The sequence below is a fragment of the Nerophis ophidion genome, linkage group LG16 (assembly GCF_033978795.1).
Source record: "Nerophis ophidion isolate RoL-2023_Sa linkage group LG16, RoL_Noph_v1.0, whole genome shotgun sequence".
Lineage (NCBI taxonomy): Eukaryota > Metazoa > Chordata > Actinopteri > Syngnathiformes > Syngnathidae > Nerophis > Nerophis ophidion.
The window spans coordinates 51,554,820-51,575,751 of NC_084626.1; the positions used below are offsets into that span (position 1 = coordinate 51,554,820).

Sequence of the window (20,932 nt, forward strand, 5' to 3'; positions counted from 1 at the left end):
AAAGCTGTAGGCTTATTGAGATTCATCAAACAACTTAAATTTGGAACACAGCATCATCGTTTTCACAGCTTTTTTGTTGTTAGAGGTAGAGAGTGTTTTAATGTAAAGTTCCAGATCTTTTTTAAAGGCACAAAAGATAGGACGGGTATTAAGAAACTTACATTTATGAATATAAAACTTAGCCAATAAAATAATGAGGTTGCAAAGGTAGAATTCGTTTTCAATTTTTTGTTCATACAGTGTAAAACCAAAAATCACATCTTTAAAGTAAAGCACAAATTTGTCATAAATATTTGTATCGATATCTCTGCTATGAACTGAGGAGACGATTACGTAAAACGTCATACGATCACGTGACCAACGAGGCGTGGAGTCGCTTGATTTCTCCACCCCGGAAACACCATTTCCCTCGCGTGTGTTTCCCTTACCGCTACCCACGCCGACAACGTAGACCCGTAAGATATTATTTGTATGTACAAACTACAATGTTGTACGTACATTTCCGCTCTGGGCTCTCACACGAATAACATAGTACTGCTGGGTAATCGGTGTGGAGACAAGCAAGCACCGCCCCTCCGGTGGAATCGGCATGTCGCGGAGTCTAAATGGCGCGCTCACCAGGGTAACGCGGGAAACGTTGCCGCGTTGGTTGTGTTCTTCCCGTCCAGCCGCCTCACTTTGTTTACACCCCGCGGCTCAACTTAACCCACTTCCACGCGCGCCAAACATTTGGAACCCCCGCGAATGTTGTGACGTCACTCACCTTCTTTCCGGCGGCTGCGTGGCACCGACTCGGGACAAGTAGCGGCGCTTCGGTGGATGAACGTCCGCCCGGCTAGCGCGGTTAGCTCGGGCACAAAGGAGGGCGAGAGCGGTGCTAACGTGAAAGTTCCACGCGGCGGCCGAGGCTTCCCACGCAGATGGAGTCCTTCCAGAAGGTGGAGAAGATAGGAGAGGGCACCTACGGAGTGGTGTACAAAGCCAAGAACAAGAACACGGGAGAAACAGTCGCTCTGAAGAAAATCCGACTGGACACGTAAGTGGGCTGCGTTCTCAAGTGTGTTAATTGGTTCCGTGGGGGGGCTCGTAACTTCAAGCACTCGTGTCTTGAATCTATTATAGAGGTGTTGAATCTCAAACTTTTTCTTCAAGTACCACCATAATCACAACATTAAATATAGTAGTGTAGTAGACCTAAGTATTCATCAAGTACCACCATAATGACAACATTAAATACAGTAGTGTAGTAGACCTAAGTATTCATCAAGTACCACCATAATGACATCAAAGTACAGTAGTGTAGTAGACCTAAGTATTCATCAAGTACCATCATAATGACAACATCAAAGTACAGTAGTGTAGTAGACCTAAGTATTCATCAAGTACCAGCATAATGACAACATTTAAGTACAGTAGTGTAGTAGACCTAAGTATTCATCAAGTACCACCATAATGACAACATTAAAGTACAGTAGTGTAGTAGACTGAAGTATTCATCAAATACCACCATAATAACAACATTAAAGTACTGTAGTGTAGTAGACTGAAGTATTCATCAAATACCACCATAATAACAACATTAAAGTACAGTAGTGTAGTAGACCTAAGTATTCATCAAGTACCACCATAATGACAACATTAAATACAGTAGTGTAGTAGATGTAAGTATTCATCAAGTACCACCATTATGACAACATTAAAGTATAGTAGTGTAGTAGACCTAAGTATTCATCAAGTACCACCATAATGACAACATCAAAGTACAGTAGTGTAGTAGACTTAAGTATTCATCAAGTACCACCATAATGACAACATCAAAGTACAGTAGTGTAGTAGACCTAAGTATTCATCAAGTACCACCATAATGACAACATCAAAGTACAGTAGTGTAGTAGACTTAAGTATTCATCAAGTACCACCATAATGACAACATTAAAGTACAGTAGTGTAGTAGACCTAAGTATTCATCAAGTACCACCATAATGACCAACATTAAAATACAGTAGTGTAGTAGACCTAAGTATTCATCAAGTACCAGCATAATGACAACATTTAAGTACAGTAGTGTAGTAGACCTAAGTATTCATCAAGTACCACCATAATGACAACATTAAAGTACAGTAGTGAAGTAGACCTAAGTATTCATCAAGTACCACCATAATGACAACATTAAAGTGAAGTAGACCTAAGTATTCATCAAGTACCACCATAATGACAACATCAAAGTACAGTAGTGTAGTAGACCTAAGTATTCATCAAGTACCACCATAATGATAACATTAAAATACAGTAGTGTAGTAGACCTAACTATTCATCAAGCTCTACCATAATGACAACATTAAAATACAATAGTGTAGTAAACTTAAGAATTCATCAAGTACCACCATAATGACAATATTAAAATACAGTAGTGTAGTAGACCTAAGTATTCATCAAGTACCACCATAATGACAACATTAAAGTACAGTAGTGAAGTAGACCTAAGTATTCATCAAGTACCACCATAATGACAACATTAAAGTGAAGTAGACCTAAGTATTCATCAAGTACCACCATAATGAAAACATCAAAGTACAGTAGTGTAGTAGACCTAAGTATTCATCAAGTACCACCATAATGATAACATTAAAATACAGTAGTGTAGTAGACCTAACTATTCATCAAGCTCTACCATAATGACAACATTAAAATACAATAGTGTAGTAAACTTAAGAATTCATCAAGTACCACCATAATGACAATATTAAAATACATTAGTGTAGTAGACCTAAGTATTCATCAAGTACCACCATAACAACCAACAAAAAAGTACAGTAGCGTAGTAGGCCTAAGAATTTAGGCCATATGGCCTTTTTGATTGATTGATTGATTGATTGATTGATACTTTTATTAGTAGATTGCACAGTTCAGTACATATTCCGTACAATTGACCACTAAATGGTAACACCCCAATAAGTTTTTCAACTTGTTTAAGTCGGGGTCCACGTTAATCAATTCATGGTACAAATATATACTATCAACATAATACAGTCATCACACAAGTTAATCATCATAGTATGTACATTGAATTATTTATTTACATTATTTACAATCAATGAGGAGCTTTGGTTGATATCAGTACTTCAGTCATCAACAATTGCATTGAAACAGTGTAGGTCTTATTTAGTAGGATATGTACAGCCAGCAGAGTTCACATAGCATAAGAACAAGTATATACATTAGAAGTACATTTGAGTTGTTTATAATCCGGGGAGATGGGATGTGAATGGAGGAGGGTATTAGTAAAGTGTTGAAGTTGCCTGGAGGTGTTGTTTTAGAGCGCTTTTGAAGGAGGATAGAGATGCACTTACTTTTACACCTGTTGGGAGTGCATTCCACATTGATGTGGCATAGAAAGAGAATGAGTTAAGACCTTTGTTAGATCGGAATCTGGGTTTAACGTGGTTTGTGGAGCTCCCCCTGGCGGTCATTTACGTTAAGGAAGTAGTTTGACATGTACTTCGGTATCAAGGAGGTGTAGCAGATTTTATAGACCAGGCTCAGTGCAAGTTGTTTTACTCTGTCCTCCACCCTGATCCAGCCCACTTTGGAGAAGTGGGTTGGATTGAGGTGTGATCTGGGGTGGAGGTCTAAAAGTAACCGGACTAGCTTATTCTGGGATGTTTGGAGTCTAGATTTGAGGGTTTTGGAGGTGCTGGGGTAAAAATAAAAAGTCCATTAATTTAATACATTATTTAACTTTCTTTATACAAATACACTGTTTTTTCAAATTGCAAGTGATGAACATTTATTTAATGGAAGGAAAAGATGCGTCAATAATGGATTTTAAATGGAATGGTAGCTTCTGAATGGTAAACAAAGTGTACCTTCTGCAAGGTTCTGGCACAATATTCAACAACATTTTGTGTCCTGCTCAGGGAGACGGAGGGTGTTCCGAGCACTGCTATCCGAGAGATTTCCCTCCTCAAAGAGCTCAGCCATCCTAATATTGTCAAGTAAGTGAACACTATTCTCCTCTTCTTTCGCTGTCTTTACTCAATCTGTTCTATTTTTATTTTTGAAAGGTTACACGATGTCATCCACACAGAAAACAAGTTATACCTTGTCTTTGAGTTCCTTAACCAGGATCTGAAGAAGTTCATGGACTCGTCCACAGTCACCGGTATCCCTCTGCCTCTCATCAAGGTACTTCATCATCGTGTCCACGTTCGCCTCGTGGTTCCCAGAATTTACTAGATTCACCATTATGGTTTTATTCAGGAAATATACTCATTATTAGTAGTCTAGGACCGTGGTTCTCAACCTTTTTTCAGTGATGTACCCCCTGGTGAACATTTTTTTAATCCAAGTACCCCCTAATCAGAGTAAATCATTTTTGGGTGAAAAAAAGAGATAAAGAAGTAAAATACAGCACTATGTCATCAGTTTCTGATTGATTAAATTGTATAACAGTGCAAAATATTGCTCATTTGTAGTAGTCTTTCTAACTATTTGGAAAAAAAAGATATAAAAATGACTAAAAACTTGATGAAAAATAAACAAGTGATTCAATTATAATTAAAGCTACAAGCAGCGTTGGTCGGGTCCGCCTTGGGCTGCTGCCCCCGAGACCCACGGCCGGATAAGCGTTAGAAGACGCCTTGGAGCCACTATTTTGAGAATCTAATGCATTGTGAGAGTAATGCAGTTGTTGTATTGAAGTGAAAATATCAAACTTCCTGTTGATTTTTGCTAAAGTATGTTAATTATTAAAATGTAGGTCTAAGTGAGACCTACATAGTGTTTTTTGTTCCATGTCTCTCTGACATTCCTACCGGAAGTTACAAGCAGCTTTGTCTGTGTTTTCTTCCTAGGAGCAGTTTGTCCGTGTTGTATTCCTAGGGGGGCGGTAGAGCGCAATTTTGAGTTTTGAGGTTAGGTTTTTTCATCAGATCGCAATTTTTGCCAGACCTGATGTGTGTGTCAAGTTTGGTGAGTTTAGAAGCATGTTAAGGGGGTCAAATAACAGCTCAAAGAGGCAAAAATGACATTTTTTAGGAGACTTTGCACAGGGGTTCTTTGAAGGCACGTAAAATCAAAACCTGAGAACTTATCAAAACTCTGTTCTATACTTTTTATCAGAAGGGTTCAATCTCTCTCCTGTGCGAGTTTGAAGCCAAAACAACAAACGCACTCCGAGGAGATAATGTTTGAAGAAAGGTGACCGGTTTTTACAAAACTTTTGTTTTAGAAGAGGGGATTGCAAACTTCCTGTTGATTTTTGTTGGGGGTTGTCAATCTATGAAATGTAGGTCTAAGTGAGACCTACATAGAGGTTTTTGTTTCATGTCTCTCCGACATTCTTACCGGAAGTTACAAGCAGTTTTGTCTGTGTTTTCTTCCTAGGAGCAGTTTGTCCGTGTTGTATTCCTAGGGGGGCGGTAGAGCGCAATTTTGAGTTTTGAGGTTAGGTTTTTTCATCAGATCGCAATTTTTGCCAGACCTGATGTGTGTGTCGAGTTTGGTGAGTTTAGAAGCATTTTAAGGGGGTCAAATAACAGCTCAACCAGGCAAAAATGACATTTTTTAGGAGACTTTGCACAGGGGTTCTTTGAAGGCGCGTAAAATCAAAACCTGAGAACTTATCAAAACTCTGTTCTATACTTTTAATCAGAAGGGTTCAATCTCTATGCTAGCTAGCCGCTCTAGCAAGCACGCCTCATTCAGTCCAAAACGGCCCGATCTATCCACATCCATAATTAACCGGTGTTAACAAAATAAAAGCATGTAAACAACATACGCAAATGTGCGATAAAATAATTGTCGGCGTTAATAGATTGATGAGTTAACTCGTAATTAATGCATTAATTTGCCCACCCCTAGTTTAAATCACTCACAATTTTTCCCTTCATCTACTTCTTTCTATTGCTGCTTTTGTACTGTGAATATGTTGAGCCTCTGTACACCCTTGAAGTAACTTACAGTTTGACTCCTAAAGAAGTCTCTTATATCCAGTTTTCTTTTCATTGACATCCTTCCAGACCTACAGCACACACGCACGCAAACAGACACAAACACAATGTAAATCACACCACTGATATTAAAATCCATCTAGCCACCGTGTGCCAGGAACAACAAATGCCGAACATGTTGACAACTTACACTTACAACTTACACTTACTTACAACTTACACTTACTTACAACTTACACTTACTTACAACTTACACTTACAACTTACACTTACTTACAACTTACACTTACTTACAACTTACACTTACTTACAACTTACACTTACAACATACACTTACAACTTACACTTACTTACAACTTACACTTACTGACAACATACACTTACAACTTACACTTACAACTTACACTTACTTACAACATACACCTACAACTTACACTTACTTACAACTTACACTTACTTACAACTTACACTTACTTACAACATACACCTACAACTTACACTTACTGACAACTTACACTTACTTACAACTTACACTTACTTACAACTTACACTTACTGACAACTTACACTTATTTACAACTTACACTTATTTACAACTTACACTTATTTACAACTTACACTTATTTACAACTTACACTTATTTACAACTTACACTTAATTACAACTTACACTTGCAACTTACACTTGCAACTTACACTTACTTACAACTTACACTTACAACTTACACTTACTTACAACTTACACTTACTTACAACTTACACTTAATTACAACTTACACTTACAACTTACACTTACTTACAACTTACACTTACAACTTACACTTACTTACAACTTACACTTACTTACAACTTACACATACTTACAACTTACACTTACTTACAACTTACACTTACTTACAACTTACACATACTTACAACTTACACTTACTTACAACTTACACTTACAACTTACACTTACTTACAACTTACACTTACTGACAACTTACACTTACTTACAACTTACACTTACTGACAACTTACACTTACTTACAACTTACACTTACAACTTACACTTACTTACAACTTACACTTACTTACAACTTACACTTACTTACAACTTACACTTACTTACAACTTACACTTACTTACAACTTACACTTACTTACAACTTACACTTACTTACAACTTACACTTACTGACAACTTACACTTGCAACTTACACTTACAACTTACACTTACTTACAACTTACACTTACTTACAACTTACACTTACTTACAACTTATACTTACAACTTACACTTACTTACAACTTACACTTACAACTTACACTTACTTACAACTTACACTTACTTACAACTTACACTTACTGACAACTTACACTTGCAACTTACACTTACTTACAACTTACACTTACTTCTAACTTACACTTACTTACAACTTACACTTACTGACAACTTACACTTGCAACTTACACTTACTTACAACTTACACTTACTTACAACTTACACTTACTTACAACTTACACTTACTTACAACTTACACTTACTTACAACTTACACTTACTTACAACTTATACTTACAACTTACACTTACTTACAACTTACACTTGCAACTTACACTTACTTACAACTTACACTTACAACTTACACTTACAACTTACACTTAAAACTTACACTTAAAACTTACACTTAAAACTTACACTTACAACTTACACTTACAACTTACACTTACAACTTACACTTACAACTTACACTTACTTACAACTTACACTTACAACTTACACTTACAACTTACACTTACTTACAACTTACACTTACTTACAACTTACACTTACTTACAACTTACACTTACTTACAACTTACACTTACAACTTACACTTACAACTTACACGTACTTACAACTTACACTTACAACTTACACTTACTTACAACTTACACTTACAACTTGCACTTACAACTTACACTTACTTACAACTTACACTTACTCACAACTTACACTTATTCACAACTTACACTTACAACTTACACTTACTTACAACTTACACTTACTTACAACTTACACTTACTTACAACTTACACTTACTTACAACTTACACTTACTTACAACTTACACTTACAACTTACACTTACTTACAACTTACACTTACTTACAACTTACACTTACTTACAACTTACACTTACTTACAACTTACACTTACTTACAACTTACACTTTCTTACAAATTACACTTTCTTACAACTTACACTTACTTACAACTTACACTTACAACTTACACTTACTTACAACTTACACTTACAACTTACACTTACTTACAACTTACACTTACTTACAACTTACACTTACTTACAACTTACACTTACTTACAACTTACACTTACTGACAACTTACACTTGCAACTTACACTTACTTACAACTTACACTTACTTCCAACTTACACTTACTTACAACTTACACTTACTGACAACTTACACTTGCAACTTACACTTACTTACAACTTACACTTACTTACAACTTACACTTACTTACAACTTACACTTACTTACAACTTACACTTACTTACAACTTATACTTACAACTTACACTTACTTACAACTTACACTTGCAACTTACACTTACTTACAACTTACACTTACAACTTACACTTACTTACAACTTATACTTACAACTTACACTTACTTACAACTTATACTTACAACTTACACTTACTTACAACTTACACTTACAACTTACACTTACTTACAACTTATACTTACAACTTACACTTACTTACAACTTATACTTACAACTTACACTTACTTACAACTTACACTTACTTACAACTTATACTTACAACTTACACTTACTTACAACTTACACTTGCAACTTACACTTACTTACAACTTACACTTAAAACTTACACTTAAAACTTACACTTAAAACTTACACTTACAACTTACACTTACAACTTACACTTACAACTTACACTTACTTACAACTTAAACTTACAACTTACACTTACAACTTACACTTACTTACAACTTACACTTACTTACAACTTACACTTACTTACAACTTACACTTACTTACAACTTACACTTACAACTTACACTTACAACTTACACGTACTTACAACTTACACTTACAACTTACACTTACTTACAACTTACACTTACAACTTGCACTTACAACTTACACTTACTTACAACTTACACTTACTCACAACTTACACTTATTCACAACTTACACTTACAACTTACACTTACTTACAACTTACACTTACTTACAACTTACACTTACTTACAACTTACACTTACTTACAACTTACACTTACAACTTACACTTACTTACAACTTACACTTACTTACAACTTACACTTACTTACAACTTACACTTACTTACAACTTACACTTTCTTACAAATTACACTTTCTTACAACTTACACTTACTTACAACTTACACTTACAACTTACACTTACTTACAACTTACACTTACAACTTACACTTACTTACAACTTACACTTACTTACAACTTACACTTACTTACAACTTACACTTACAACTTACACTTACAACTTACACTTACTTACAACTTACACTTACAACTTACACTTACTTACAACTTACACTTACTTACAACTTACACTTACTTACAACATACACTTACAACTTACACTTACTTACAACTTACACTTACTTACAACTTACACTTACAACTTACACTTACTTACAACTTACACTTACAACTTACACTTACTTACAACTTACACTTACTTACAACTTACACTTACAACTTACACTTACTTACAACTTACACTTACTTACAACTTACACTTACTTACAACTTACACTTACTTACAACTTACACTTACAACTTACACTTACTTACAACTTACACTTACTTACAACTTACACTTACTTACAACTTACACTTACTTACAACTTACACTTACTAACAACTTACACTTACAACTTACACTTACCTACAACTTACACTTACCTACAACTTACACTTACTTACAACTTACACTTACTTACAACTTACACTTAGAACTTACACTTACTTACAACTTACACTTACTTACAACTTACACTTACAACTTACACTTACTTACAACTTACACTTACTTACAACTTACACTTACTTACAACTTACACTTACAACTTACACTTACTTACAACTTACACTTACTTACAACTTACACTTACTAACAACTTACACTTACAACTTACACTTACCTACAACTTACACTTACTTACAACTTACACTTACTTACAACTTACACTTACTTACAACTTACACCGAGTTGCACTGCCTCTCGTCCGCTCGCTAGCAACTAGCATGTAGGCTAACTTTTACAAGCAGAAGGAGTGACAGCCAATCACACGTAAGTTAGCATGAAACCGGCAACCAATCAGGGAGCGATGTTTAGGTTAGAGGCGGGACTTCTAGCAGAGACCGCCATTTAACCCTTTCTGTGCCATAATCACTGACTAAACATTACGGGCGGCGCTTGTATCCATAGTGACTACACAGTAGCGGCTGGATATTGGGTAGGGACGTGTCCCTGGCGTCCCTACCCAATTCTACACCCTTGACTAGAAGTTACTGACCCGACGATGACCAAACGTTCGCTTTTCTGCCGTCTTGCAGAGCTATCTCTTCCAGCTGCTGCAAGGCTTGGCGTTCTGCCACTCCCACAGGGTTCTCCACCGGGACCTGAAGCCCCAGAACCTCCTCATCAACGCCCAGGGGGAGATCAAGCTGGCGGACTTTGGCCTGGCGAGAGCGTTCGGTGTGCCGGTGCGCACGTACACGCACGAGGTAAGTGGGCGCTGGCGCTCAGGGTTTGCTTTTTCGCTTTTGCTGAGTCTTCCTGTGTGTGTCAGGTGGTGACGCTGTGGTACAGGGCGCCCGAGATCCTGCTGGGCTGCAAGTTTTACTCCACGGCTGTCGACATCTGGAGTTTGGGATGCATCTTTGCTGAGATGGTAATTGTTTACAGTCGGGATGAGCATAATAATAATCATAATAATCATAAGTTAGAATGCCATCCATTTCGTGGACTTGATAACACACTTGACTCTCCAAGTACCACCATGTTGACTATTATTAAAGTATAGTAGTGTAGTAGACTTAAGTATTCATCAAGTACCACCATGTTGACTATTATTAAAGTACAGTAGTGTAGTAGACTTAAGTATTCATCAAGTACCACCATGTTGACTAATATTAAAGTACAGTAGTGTAGTAGACCTAAGTATTCTTCAAGTACCACCATGTTGACTAATATTAAAGTACAGTAGTGTACTAGACTTAAGTATTCATCAAGTACCACCATGTTGACTAATATTAAAGTACAGTAGTGTACTAGACTTAAGTATTCATCAAGTACCACCATGTTGACTAATATTAAAGTACAGTAGTGTACTAGACTTAAGTATTCATCAAGTACCACCATATGGACTAATATTAAAGTACAGTAGTGTAGTAGACTTAAGTATTCATCAAGTACCACCATGTTGACTATTATTAAAGTACAGTAGTGTAGTAGACTTAAGTATTCATCAAGTACCACCATATTGACTAATATTAAAGTACAGTAGTGTACTAAACTTAAGTATTCATCAAGTACCACCATATTGACTAATATTAAAGTACAGTAGTGTACTAGACTTAAGTATTCATCAAGTACCACCATATTGACTAATATTAAAGTACAGTAGTGTACTAGACCTAAGTATTCATCAAGTACCACCATATTGACTAATATTAAAGTACAGTAGTGTACTAGACTTAAGTATTCATCAAGTACCAGCATAATGACAACATTAAAGTACAGTAGTGTAGTAGACCTAAATATTCATCAAGTACCACCATAATGACAACATTAAAGTACAGTAGTGTAGAAGACCTAAGTATTCATCAAGTACCAACATAATAACATTTAAGTACAGTAGTGTAGTAGACCTAAGTATTCATCAAGTACCAACAAAATAACAACATTAAAGTACAGTAGTGTAGTAGACCTAAGTATTCATCAAGTACCAACAAAATAACAACATTAAAGTACAGTAGTGTAGTACACCTAAGTATTCATCAAGTACCAACATATTAACATTTAAGTACAGTAGTGCAGTTGACCTAAATATTCATCAAGTACTACCATAATCACAACATTAAAGTACAGTAGTGTAGTAGACCTAAGTATTCATCAGGTACTACCATAATAACAACATTAAAGTACAGTAGTGTAGTAGACTTAAGTATTCATCAAGTACCAACATAATAACATTTAAGTACAGTAGTGTAGTAGACCTAAGTATTCATCAAGTACCAACATAATAACATTAAAGTACAGTAGTGTATTAGACCTAAATATTCATCAAGTAACAACATAATAACATTTAAGTACAGTAGTGTAGTTGACCTAAGTATTCATCAAGTACCACCATAATCACAACATTAAAGTACAGTAGTGTAGTAGACCTAAGTATTCATCAAGTACCAACATAATAACAACATTTACGTACAGTAGTGTAGTAGACCTAAGTATTCATCAAGTACCACCATAATGACGACATTAAAGTACAGTAGTGTAGTAGACCTAAGTATCCATCAAGTACCACCATAATGACAACATTACAGTAGTGTAGTAGACCTAAGTATTCATCAAGTACCAACATAATAACATTTAAGTACAGTAGTGTAGTAGACCTAAGTATTCATCAAGTACTACCATAATCACAACATTAAAGTACAGTAGTGTAGTAAACCTAAGTATTCATCAATTACTACCATAATCACAACATTAAAGTACAGTAGTGTAGTAAACCTAAGTATTCATCAAGTACCAACATAATAACATTAAAGTACAGTAGTGTAGTAGACCTAAGTATCCATCAAGTACCACCATAATGACAACATTACAGTAGTGTAGTAGACCTAAGTATTCATCAAGTACCAACATAATAACATTTAAGTACAGTAGTGTAGTAGACCTAAGTATTCATCAAGTACTACCATAATCACAACATTAAAGTACAGTAGTGTAGTAAACCTAAGTATTCATCAATTACTACCATAATCACAACATTAAAGTACAGTAGTGTAGTAAACCTAAGTATTCATCAAGTACCAACATAATAACATTAAAGTACAGTAGTGTAGTAGACCTAAGTATTCATCAAGTACCACCATAATGACAACATTAAAGTACAGTAGTGTAGTAGACCTAAGTATTCATCAAGTACCACCATAATGACAACATTAAAGTACAGTAGTGTAGTAGACCTAAGTATTCATCAAGTACCACCATAATGACAACATTAAAATTGTACGTCAGAGAATCACTTGATTAAAATACAGCAATTTATTGTCCTACATTCGAACGCAGTTCACTGTAATGTTACAGTTGCCAAAAATATTTAATATCCCCTATTTTCTGGACTATGGAACACACTGTTATATGAGCCGCACCAACTAAATTTTAAAAGAAAACAAATATTTTTCCATTTATGAGTTGTGAAATTAGGTTTTCACACAGAACCATTTTGTGAATGTTTATGTACATGCCTGAATTGTTTCCAAACGGTGTCTGTAACACGACAGTAAAACGGCCGATCATACAAAACGGAAGTCATCCACATGCATCCATTAACGGCTCAAGCTAGCTCTCCAATCAGCTAAACTGACTCAATAACTCCACAGTGACGTTTTGGTGGATTTACTGAGGAATTTGTAAAACTGAAACAATAAAAAATGCCATTATAAATTAATAATACTAACACATACGTTTTGGCACATTAGCTACACTACATTACGATAGCACATACAAATATGCATGATAACAGTCCTATAGACATTACACGTGGTCTAATCTGGCCTGCACCCTGCAAGATCAGTTTGTTAAATATAAAAATGAGTTGCATTTTTTAAACAAAGAAAGTGCTGTTCTAAATGTGTCCACTGGATGTCGCAACAGCAATTCAAGTGTTACCCACGTCACACAAGACAGTTTTCAACAGACTTTAACTTCAAGTTCCTTTGAATTGGCTGCCGCTACACCAATCAACACAGGTGCAAGCAATCAGCTGCTCCTGTTGTGGCTGGTGGCAGATACCTTATTTTATTGTAAATTATCCACTCAAAAGATAAAATAACAAAGCGTAAGATGCAAAGACTTAAGTCAGATTGACCATCATCTTTTTAGTTAGTTCCGTGCAGTGCTTTTAATTGGTGGAATGCATGATGCGCACCCTGAACTCAATTGTAAAAATGTGTGTTCCTTCATTTGTTGTCAGTTCCTTTTTATTTCATACTTTGGATTGGTTGTTTGTAGTGATGTTCAATCAATCAATCAATGTTTATTTATGTAGCCTCAAATCACAAGTGTCTCAAAGGGCTGCACAAGCCACAACGACATCCGCGGTACAGAAACCCACCTTGGTTGTGTCATTAGGATAGTTTTGTTTATATTATAATTGTTGTATTTGAATGATGATAAATTAATGTGTTGTGGCAGTTTGAGGAAACACTTGCTTTCTAACATGAGAATTTAACAAGGGCTTTCAAAACAGGAAGTGCTTACAGTTTAATGGCTTTGTAAAACCACTGGGACAAAGTGTAAGTTCATGGTGTGTTTGAAACTTTTCATTTGTTCATTTTTTCTTCTCTTTATAAGTTGACATTGAATAGTTGAATCATTTTCAAATTAATGTGTGAATGAAGCAAAGTAATATGTAAATAATGTCAATAACTAGATGAACCATCTGTGGCTGTGAAGTGAACACTAGTAAGGTTGTAAATACTGTATAGAGAAGGCTAACCCATGTGGTTCCTGTGGATGTGAACACAAGTTGTAATTACTGTAGTGACTAAATAACAGTGACTGAAACAGACATAGTAAAGTGTAAATAATGTCAATAACTAGATGAACCATCTGTGGCTGTGAAGTAAACACTAGTGAGGTTGTAAATACTGTATAGAGTAGGCCAACCCATGTGGTTCCTGTGAATGTGAACACAATTACTGTAGTGACTAAATAACAAACAGACATAGTAATGTGTAAATAATGTCAATAACTAAATGAACCATTTGTGGATGTAAAGTGAACACTAGTAAGGTTGTAAATACTGTATAGAGTAGGCTAACCCATGTGGTTCCTGTGGATGTGACCACAATTACTGTAGTGACTAAATAACAAACAGACATAGTAATGTGTAAATAATGTCAATAACTAGATGAACCATCCGTGGATGTAAAGTGAACACGAGTAAGGTTGTAAACACTGTATAGAGTAGGCTAACCCATGTGGTTCCTGTGGATGTAAACATAATTAATGTAGTGACTAAATAACATAGTGACTGAAACAGACATAGTAATGTGTAAATAATGTCAATAACTAGATGAACCATCTGTGGATGTAAAGTGAACACGAGTAAGGTTGTAAACACTGTATAGAGTAGGCTAACCCATGTGGTTCCTGTGGATGTAAACATAATTAATGTTGTGACTAAATAACATAGTGACTGACACAGACATAGTAATGTAAAAATAATGTCAATAACTAGATGAACCATCCGTGGATGTAAAGTGAACATGAGTAAGGTTGTAAACACTGTATAGAGTAGGCTAACCCATGTGGTTCCTGTGGATGTGACCACAATTACTGTAGTGACTAAATAACAAACAGACATAGTAATGTGTAAATAATGTCAATAACTAGATGAACCATCCGTGGATGTAAAGTGAACACGAGTAAGGTTGTAAATACTGTATAGAGTAGGCTAACCCATGTGGTTCCTGTGGATGTAAACATAATTAATGTAGTGACTAAATAACATAGTGACTGAAACAGACATAGTAATGTGTAAATAATTTCATTAACTAGATGAACCATCCGTGGATGTAAAGTGAACATGAGTAAGGTTGTAAACATTGTATAGAGTAGGCTAACCCATGTGGTTCCTGTGGATGTAAACATAATTAATGTTGTGACTAAATAACATAGTGACTGACACAGACATAGTAATATGTAAATAATGTCAATAACTAGATGAACCATCTGTGAATGTAAAGTGAACACGAGTAAGGTTGTAAACACTGTATAGAGTAGGCTAACCCATGTGGTTCCTGTGGATGTAAACATAATTAATGTAGTGACTAAATAACATAGTGACTGAAACAGACATAGTAATGTGTAAATAATGTCAATAACTAGATGAACCATCTGTGGATGTGACGTAAACACTAGTAAGGTTGTAAATACTATATAGGGTAGGCTAACCCATGTGGTTCCTGTGGATGTAAACATAATTAATGTAGTGACTAAATAACATAGTGACTGAAACAGACATAGTAATGTAAAAATAATGTCAATAACTAGATGAACCATCCGTGGATGTAAAGTGAACATGAGTAAGGTTGTAAACACTGTATAGAGTAGGCTAACCCATGTGGTTCCTGTGGATGTAAACATAATTAATGTTGTGACTAAATAACATAGTGACTAAATAACAAACAGACATAGTAATGTAAAAATAATGTCAATAACTAGATGATCCATCTGTGGATGTAAAGTGAACACGAGTAAGGTTGTAAATACTATATAGGGTAGGCTAACCCATGTGGTTCCTGTGGATGAAGTTGTAATTACTGTAGTGACTAATTAACAGTGAGTGAAACAGACAGTGATTCATTTGGATGAATGGGCTATGTATTCATGTCAACTGTGTTGCTCATTTTTCAATCCTTTTAAACATATCTTTAAATGGTGCTTTTTTTGCTCATTTCAAGTTTCTCAGTTCAATTGCTGAAAAACCAGGATCTTCAGGGGGCGGGGGCTCATTTTCAGTGTTTTTTAATAAGGTCAAATCACATGCATGGAGGAAGGACTGTCCAATCATTGATGCTCGTGTAGGAAAACCGTCTTTGAATGACATCTTCCATCACGCGTGCGTCATCATCCCCACAAGGACGTCATTTCAGTTTGTTTAGTATACGGGATTTTGCTCTTTCCGTCTTGTTCATATTTTCCGACCGCTCCATTTGCCAGCTTTAAATGAATCTGAGTTGACCCTGACTTAGTTTTTCCGTTGCCTGGTTAAAGTAAGCCTGCTGGGCTAAGCATTTAAGTGGATGTCTTCCAACCCCCCACCCCCCGTCTGTTTGAGAAAGATACTGAATACCCACATTGTAATTTCCCCACTCTGGGCCAGTAAGAAAATGCCTTCTTCTTCAGATCACCAGGAGGGCGCTGTTCCCCGGCGACTCCGAGATCGACCAGCTCTTCCGAATCTTCCGCACTCTGGGAACCCCCGATGAGGCCACCTGGCCGGGAGTCACGTCCATGCCGGACTACAAACCCTCCTTCCCAAAGTGGGCCCGCCAGGAACTTTCTAAAGTGGTTCCTCTCCTAGATGAGGATGGAAGAGAGCTGCTGGAAGTGAGAACATTTTCATTTTCTTGTAACTCTTTCCCTCTGACCAGGAGTATGAGTCTAGTATTTGATTCAACTGTGGAAATTAGAGATGTCCAATAAGGTTTTTTTTTTGCCGATATTGTCCAACTCTTAATTACAGATTCCAATATCAACCGATACTGATATATACAGTCGTGGAATTAACACATTATTATGCCTAATTTTGTTGTGATGCATTAAACCAGGGGTGCCCACACTTTTTCTGCAGGCGAGCTACTTTTCAATTGACCAACTCGAGGGGATCTACCTCATTTATATATATCATTTATACTTATTTATTTATGAAATAGACATTTTTGTAAACAAGTTAAATGTGTTTAATGCTAATACAAGCATGTGTAACACATATAGATGTCTTTCTTTCACAAAGACAAGAATATAAGTTGGTGTATTACCTGATTCTGATGACTTGCATTGATTGGAATCAGACAGTAATGATGATAACGCCCACATTTTCAAATGGAGGAGAAAAAAAGTTGTCCTTTCTGTACAATACCACATGAAAGTGGTTGGTTTTTGGCATCTAATTCATCCAGCTTCCATACACTTTACAAGAAAAACATTGGCGGCAAATTCCGTAGCTTGCTTGATTGACATTCACGGCACCCGAGGGTCTTGTGAGATGACGCTGGCTGCTGCCAGTTCATTATTATGAAAAAATGACAGAGAGGAAGGCGAGAAACACTTTTTATTTCAACAGACTTTCGCGCCGTCCCTTCCGTCAAAACTCTAAAGGCCGACTGCACATTTCCTATCTTCACAATAAAAGCCCTGCTTCATGCTGCCTGCGCTAACAAAATAAGAGTCTCGGAAAACTTGTGCACGCCAGCTTTCTGAGGGATCGCTTGTGCACGCCAGTTTTTTCCCAAAAAAATTTATATTGCATAAATAGCCTAGAATAAATATTCAGACATATTTTTTTAAATAAAGTATTTTTTTTATTGAATATTGACATTTTTTTTATAATCCAGTAGCCTTTGCTTTTCAAAAAAAGCACAAAGTTTTTCATTTATTTTAGGCCCTCAAACAAAACATGCATTCCAAAACAAAATAAAGTGCATTAAAGTGGATAAACCCACAACAAATCAATTATTGTCCTTTTGGCAAAAGTCTGCTTAGCCACAGTAGATATGCTAATAATGTAAACAAAAGGCTCACGTAAATCTCAATAAGTGTGTGCTTGTAACCTCATACACTTATACAGGTAGCCTACACAACAGGCTAATAATGTAAACAGAGGCCCCACTAAATCTCAATAAGTGTGTGCATGTAACCTCATACACTTATACAGGTAGCCTACACAACATGCTAATAATGTAAACAGAAGGCTCACGTAAATCTCAATAAGTGTGTGCTTGTAACCTCATACACTTATACAGGTAGCCTACACAACAGGCTAATAATGTAAACAGAGGCCCCACTAAATCTCAATAAGTGTGTACTTGTAACCTCATACACTTATACAGGTAGCCTACACAACAGGCTAATAATGTAAACAGAGGCCCCACTAAATCTCAATAAGTGTGTGCATGTAACCTCATACACTTATACAGGTACACAACATATCCCAACATCACTGCACGTTGGTTGATTGCGTCACCGCCTCAAAAAATTGCGTCACACGCCACTATTCGGCCTTGTTTTTAACTCATTCCACCGAAGGCCGAATGTGGCTTTTTTTGCCATATTCGGCCGAATATATTCGGTTACCGATTAATTGGTGCATCCCTAATATAAATATATATATATATATATATATATATATATATATATATGTTTGTATGTATGTATGAAATACTTGAAAATATATACAAGACCCCCCCCAACCCCCACATTGACGCCGAACTCCGTAGCTTGCTAGCTTGTGCACGCCAGCCTTTTGAGACTCTTATTTTGACAGCGCAGGCAGGATGAAGCTGCGCTTTTAATGTGAAGACAGGAACTGTGCAGTCGGTCTTTTAGAATTTTGAGAGATAAGTGGAAGAAGATGGATGGATGGATGATACACATAAATACATACACATACATGTGTATGTATTTATGTGTATGTTTATTTATATATGTATGTATATGTGTGTATATATATGTATATAAGAAATACATATATGCATGTATGTATGTATGTATGTATATATGTTTGTATGTATATATATTTATATATGTATGTATGTATATATACATATATATGCATGTATGTATATATATATGTATGTATATATATATGTATGTATATATGTATGTATGTATATATATATTTATATATATATATATATGTATGTATGTATGTATATATATATGTATATATATATATTTATATATATATATATGTATGTATGTATGTATATATATGTATATAAGAAATACATACACCTCCCCACATTGACGCCGAACTCCGTAGCTTGCTAGCTTGTGCACGCCAGCCTTTTGAGACTCTTATTTTGACAGCGCAGGCAGGACGAAGCTGCACTTTTAATGTGAAGACAGGAACTGTGCAGTCGGTCTTTTAGAACTTTGACGGCGGGTACGGTTTAATAAAAAGTGTTTCTCGCCTTCCTGTCGGTCAATTTTTCTTAATACTGAGCATCATCTCACCCTGAATGTCAATCAAGTGATGAAAGTGTCGTCTTGGTGAAGATTGACGATCGCTAATAAATTGGTGTATTTTTTTTACATCAGGACGTAATGGGCGCCCCTGCTTTTGAGGATTAATACCAACTTCTGATTAATGTTGTCACGTTGCAGGCCTCATCTACATCCTGATGTTTATTGTTTGTTTTCCTCCCCCGCAGGAAATGCTGCATTACGACCCAAACAAAAGGTTATCTGCCAAAAACGCGCTGGTCCATCGATTTTTCCGCGACGTCACCATGCCTCTCCCTCATCTGAGAATCTGAATTGTGGGGGAAAAGTAGGTTGTTGTCATGGCAATAAGCAACAAGTGGTTTGCTATCCGTTTTGAAGGTTATTTGGTATGAACAAACTGTTCAATGTTCATCTGCTTTTGGAGTCATAATAATTTGCGGTTCTTTCCAGTATTCTGCCCAGACCCTTTTTTTATAGAAAAGGAATGTTGGCTTTAGGCCTCCAAATTTAGATCGGAATCATAGCGTTCGTTTTCGGGATAGTGCAAATACCCACTTTTTTATTGGTCCCAGTTTGCCGCTGAAAGAACTCTGCAAAACTGAAAAAAAAAACATCTTTTATTTCTCATATTTGTACATACGTTGGTGATGTTTGCCTTGTATTCAGATTTTACACTTTTCTCGTGTGCATCCCCCCTCACTCTAGATTTTATTCTCCCCTTTATGAGTCGTTTTTTATATGGCTACTGCTTCTTTACAAAAAATAAACTTGTTCATATAAGTTCACCGTTTTGACTACGGACGAGTCGGCCGTTATTTATTTGGAAATGTTTTGTGTTTTGGGATGTTAAAATTCATACTTGCACCTCTGAAACTAGCAAGTAAATCCATAAAAATAATTTTTCAAATGCCCATATAACCTTTTAAAGTAATAGCCTACTTATTACTAACATTTCAAGAGTGT

At 36.0% G+C, this 20,932-nt stretch overlaps 1 protein-coding gene across 1 annotated transcript; it reads left to right on the plus strand.

Moving 5' to 3' along the window:
* Positions 1 to 419: 419 nt before the first annotated feature.
* cdk2 (cyclin dependent kinase 2) lies at positions 420 to 20,754 on the plus strand. The gene is made up of 7 exons (XM_061875472.1): positions 420 to 1,036; positions 3,918 to 3,995; positions 4,065 to 4,185; positions 10,558 to 10,728; positions 10,794 to 10,895; positions 17,147 to 17,350; positions 20,176 to 20,754. Exons 1-7 carry the CDS (start codon positions 921 to 923, stop codon positions 20,278 to 20,280), a joined length of 897 nt encoding a protein of 298 aa, XP_061731456.1. The 5' UTR covers positions 420 to 920; the 3' UTR covers positions 20,281 to 20,754.
* The last annotated feature ends 178 nt before the right edge of the window (positions 20,755 to 20,932 follow it).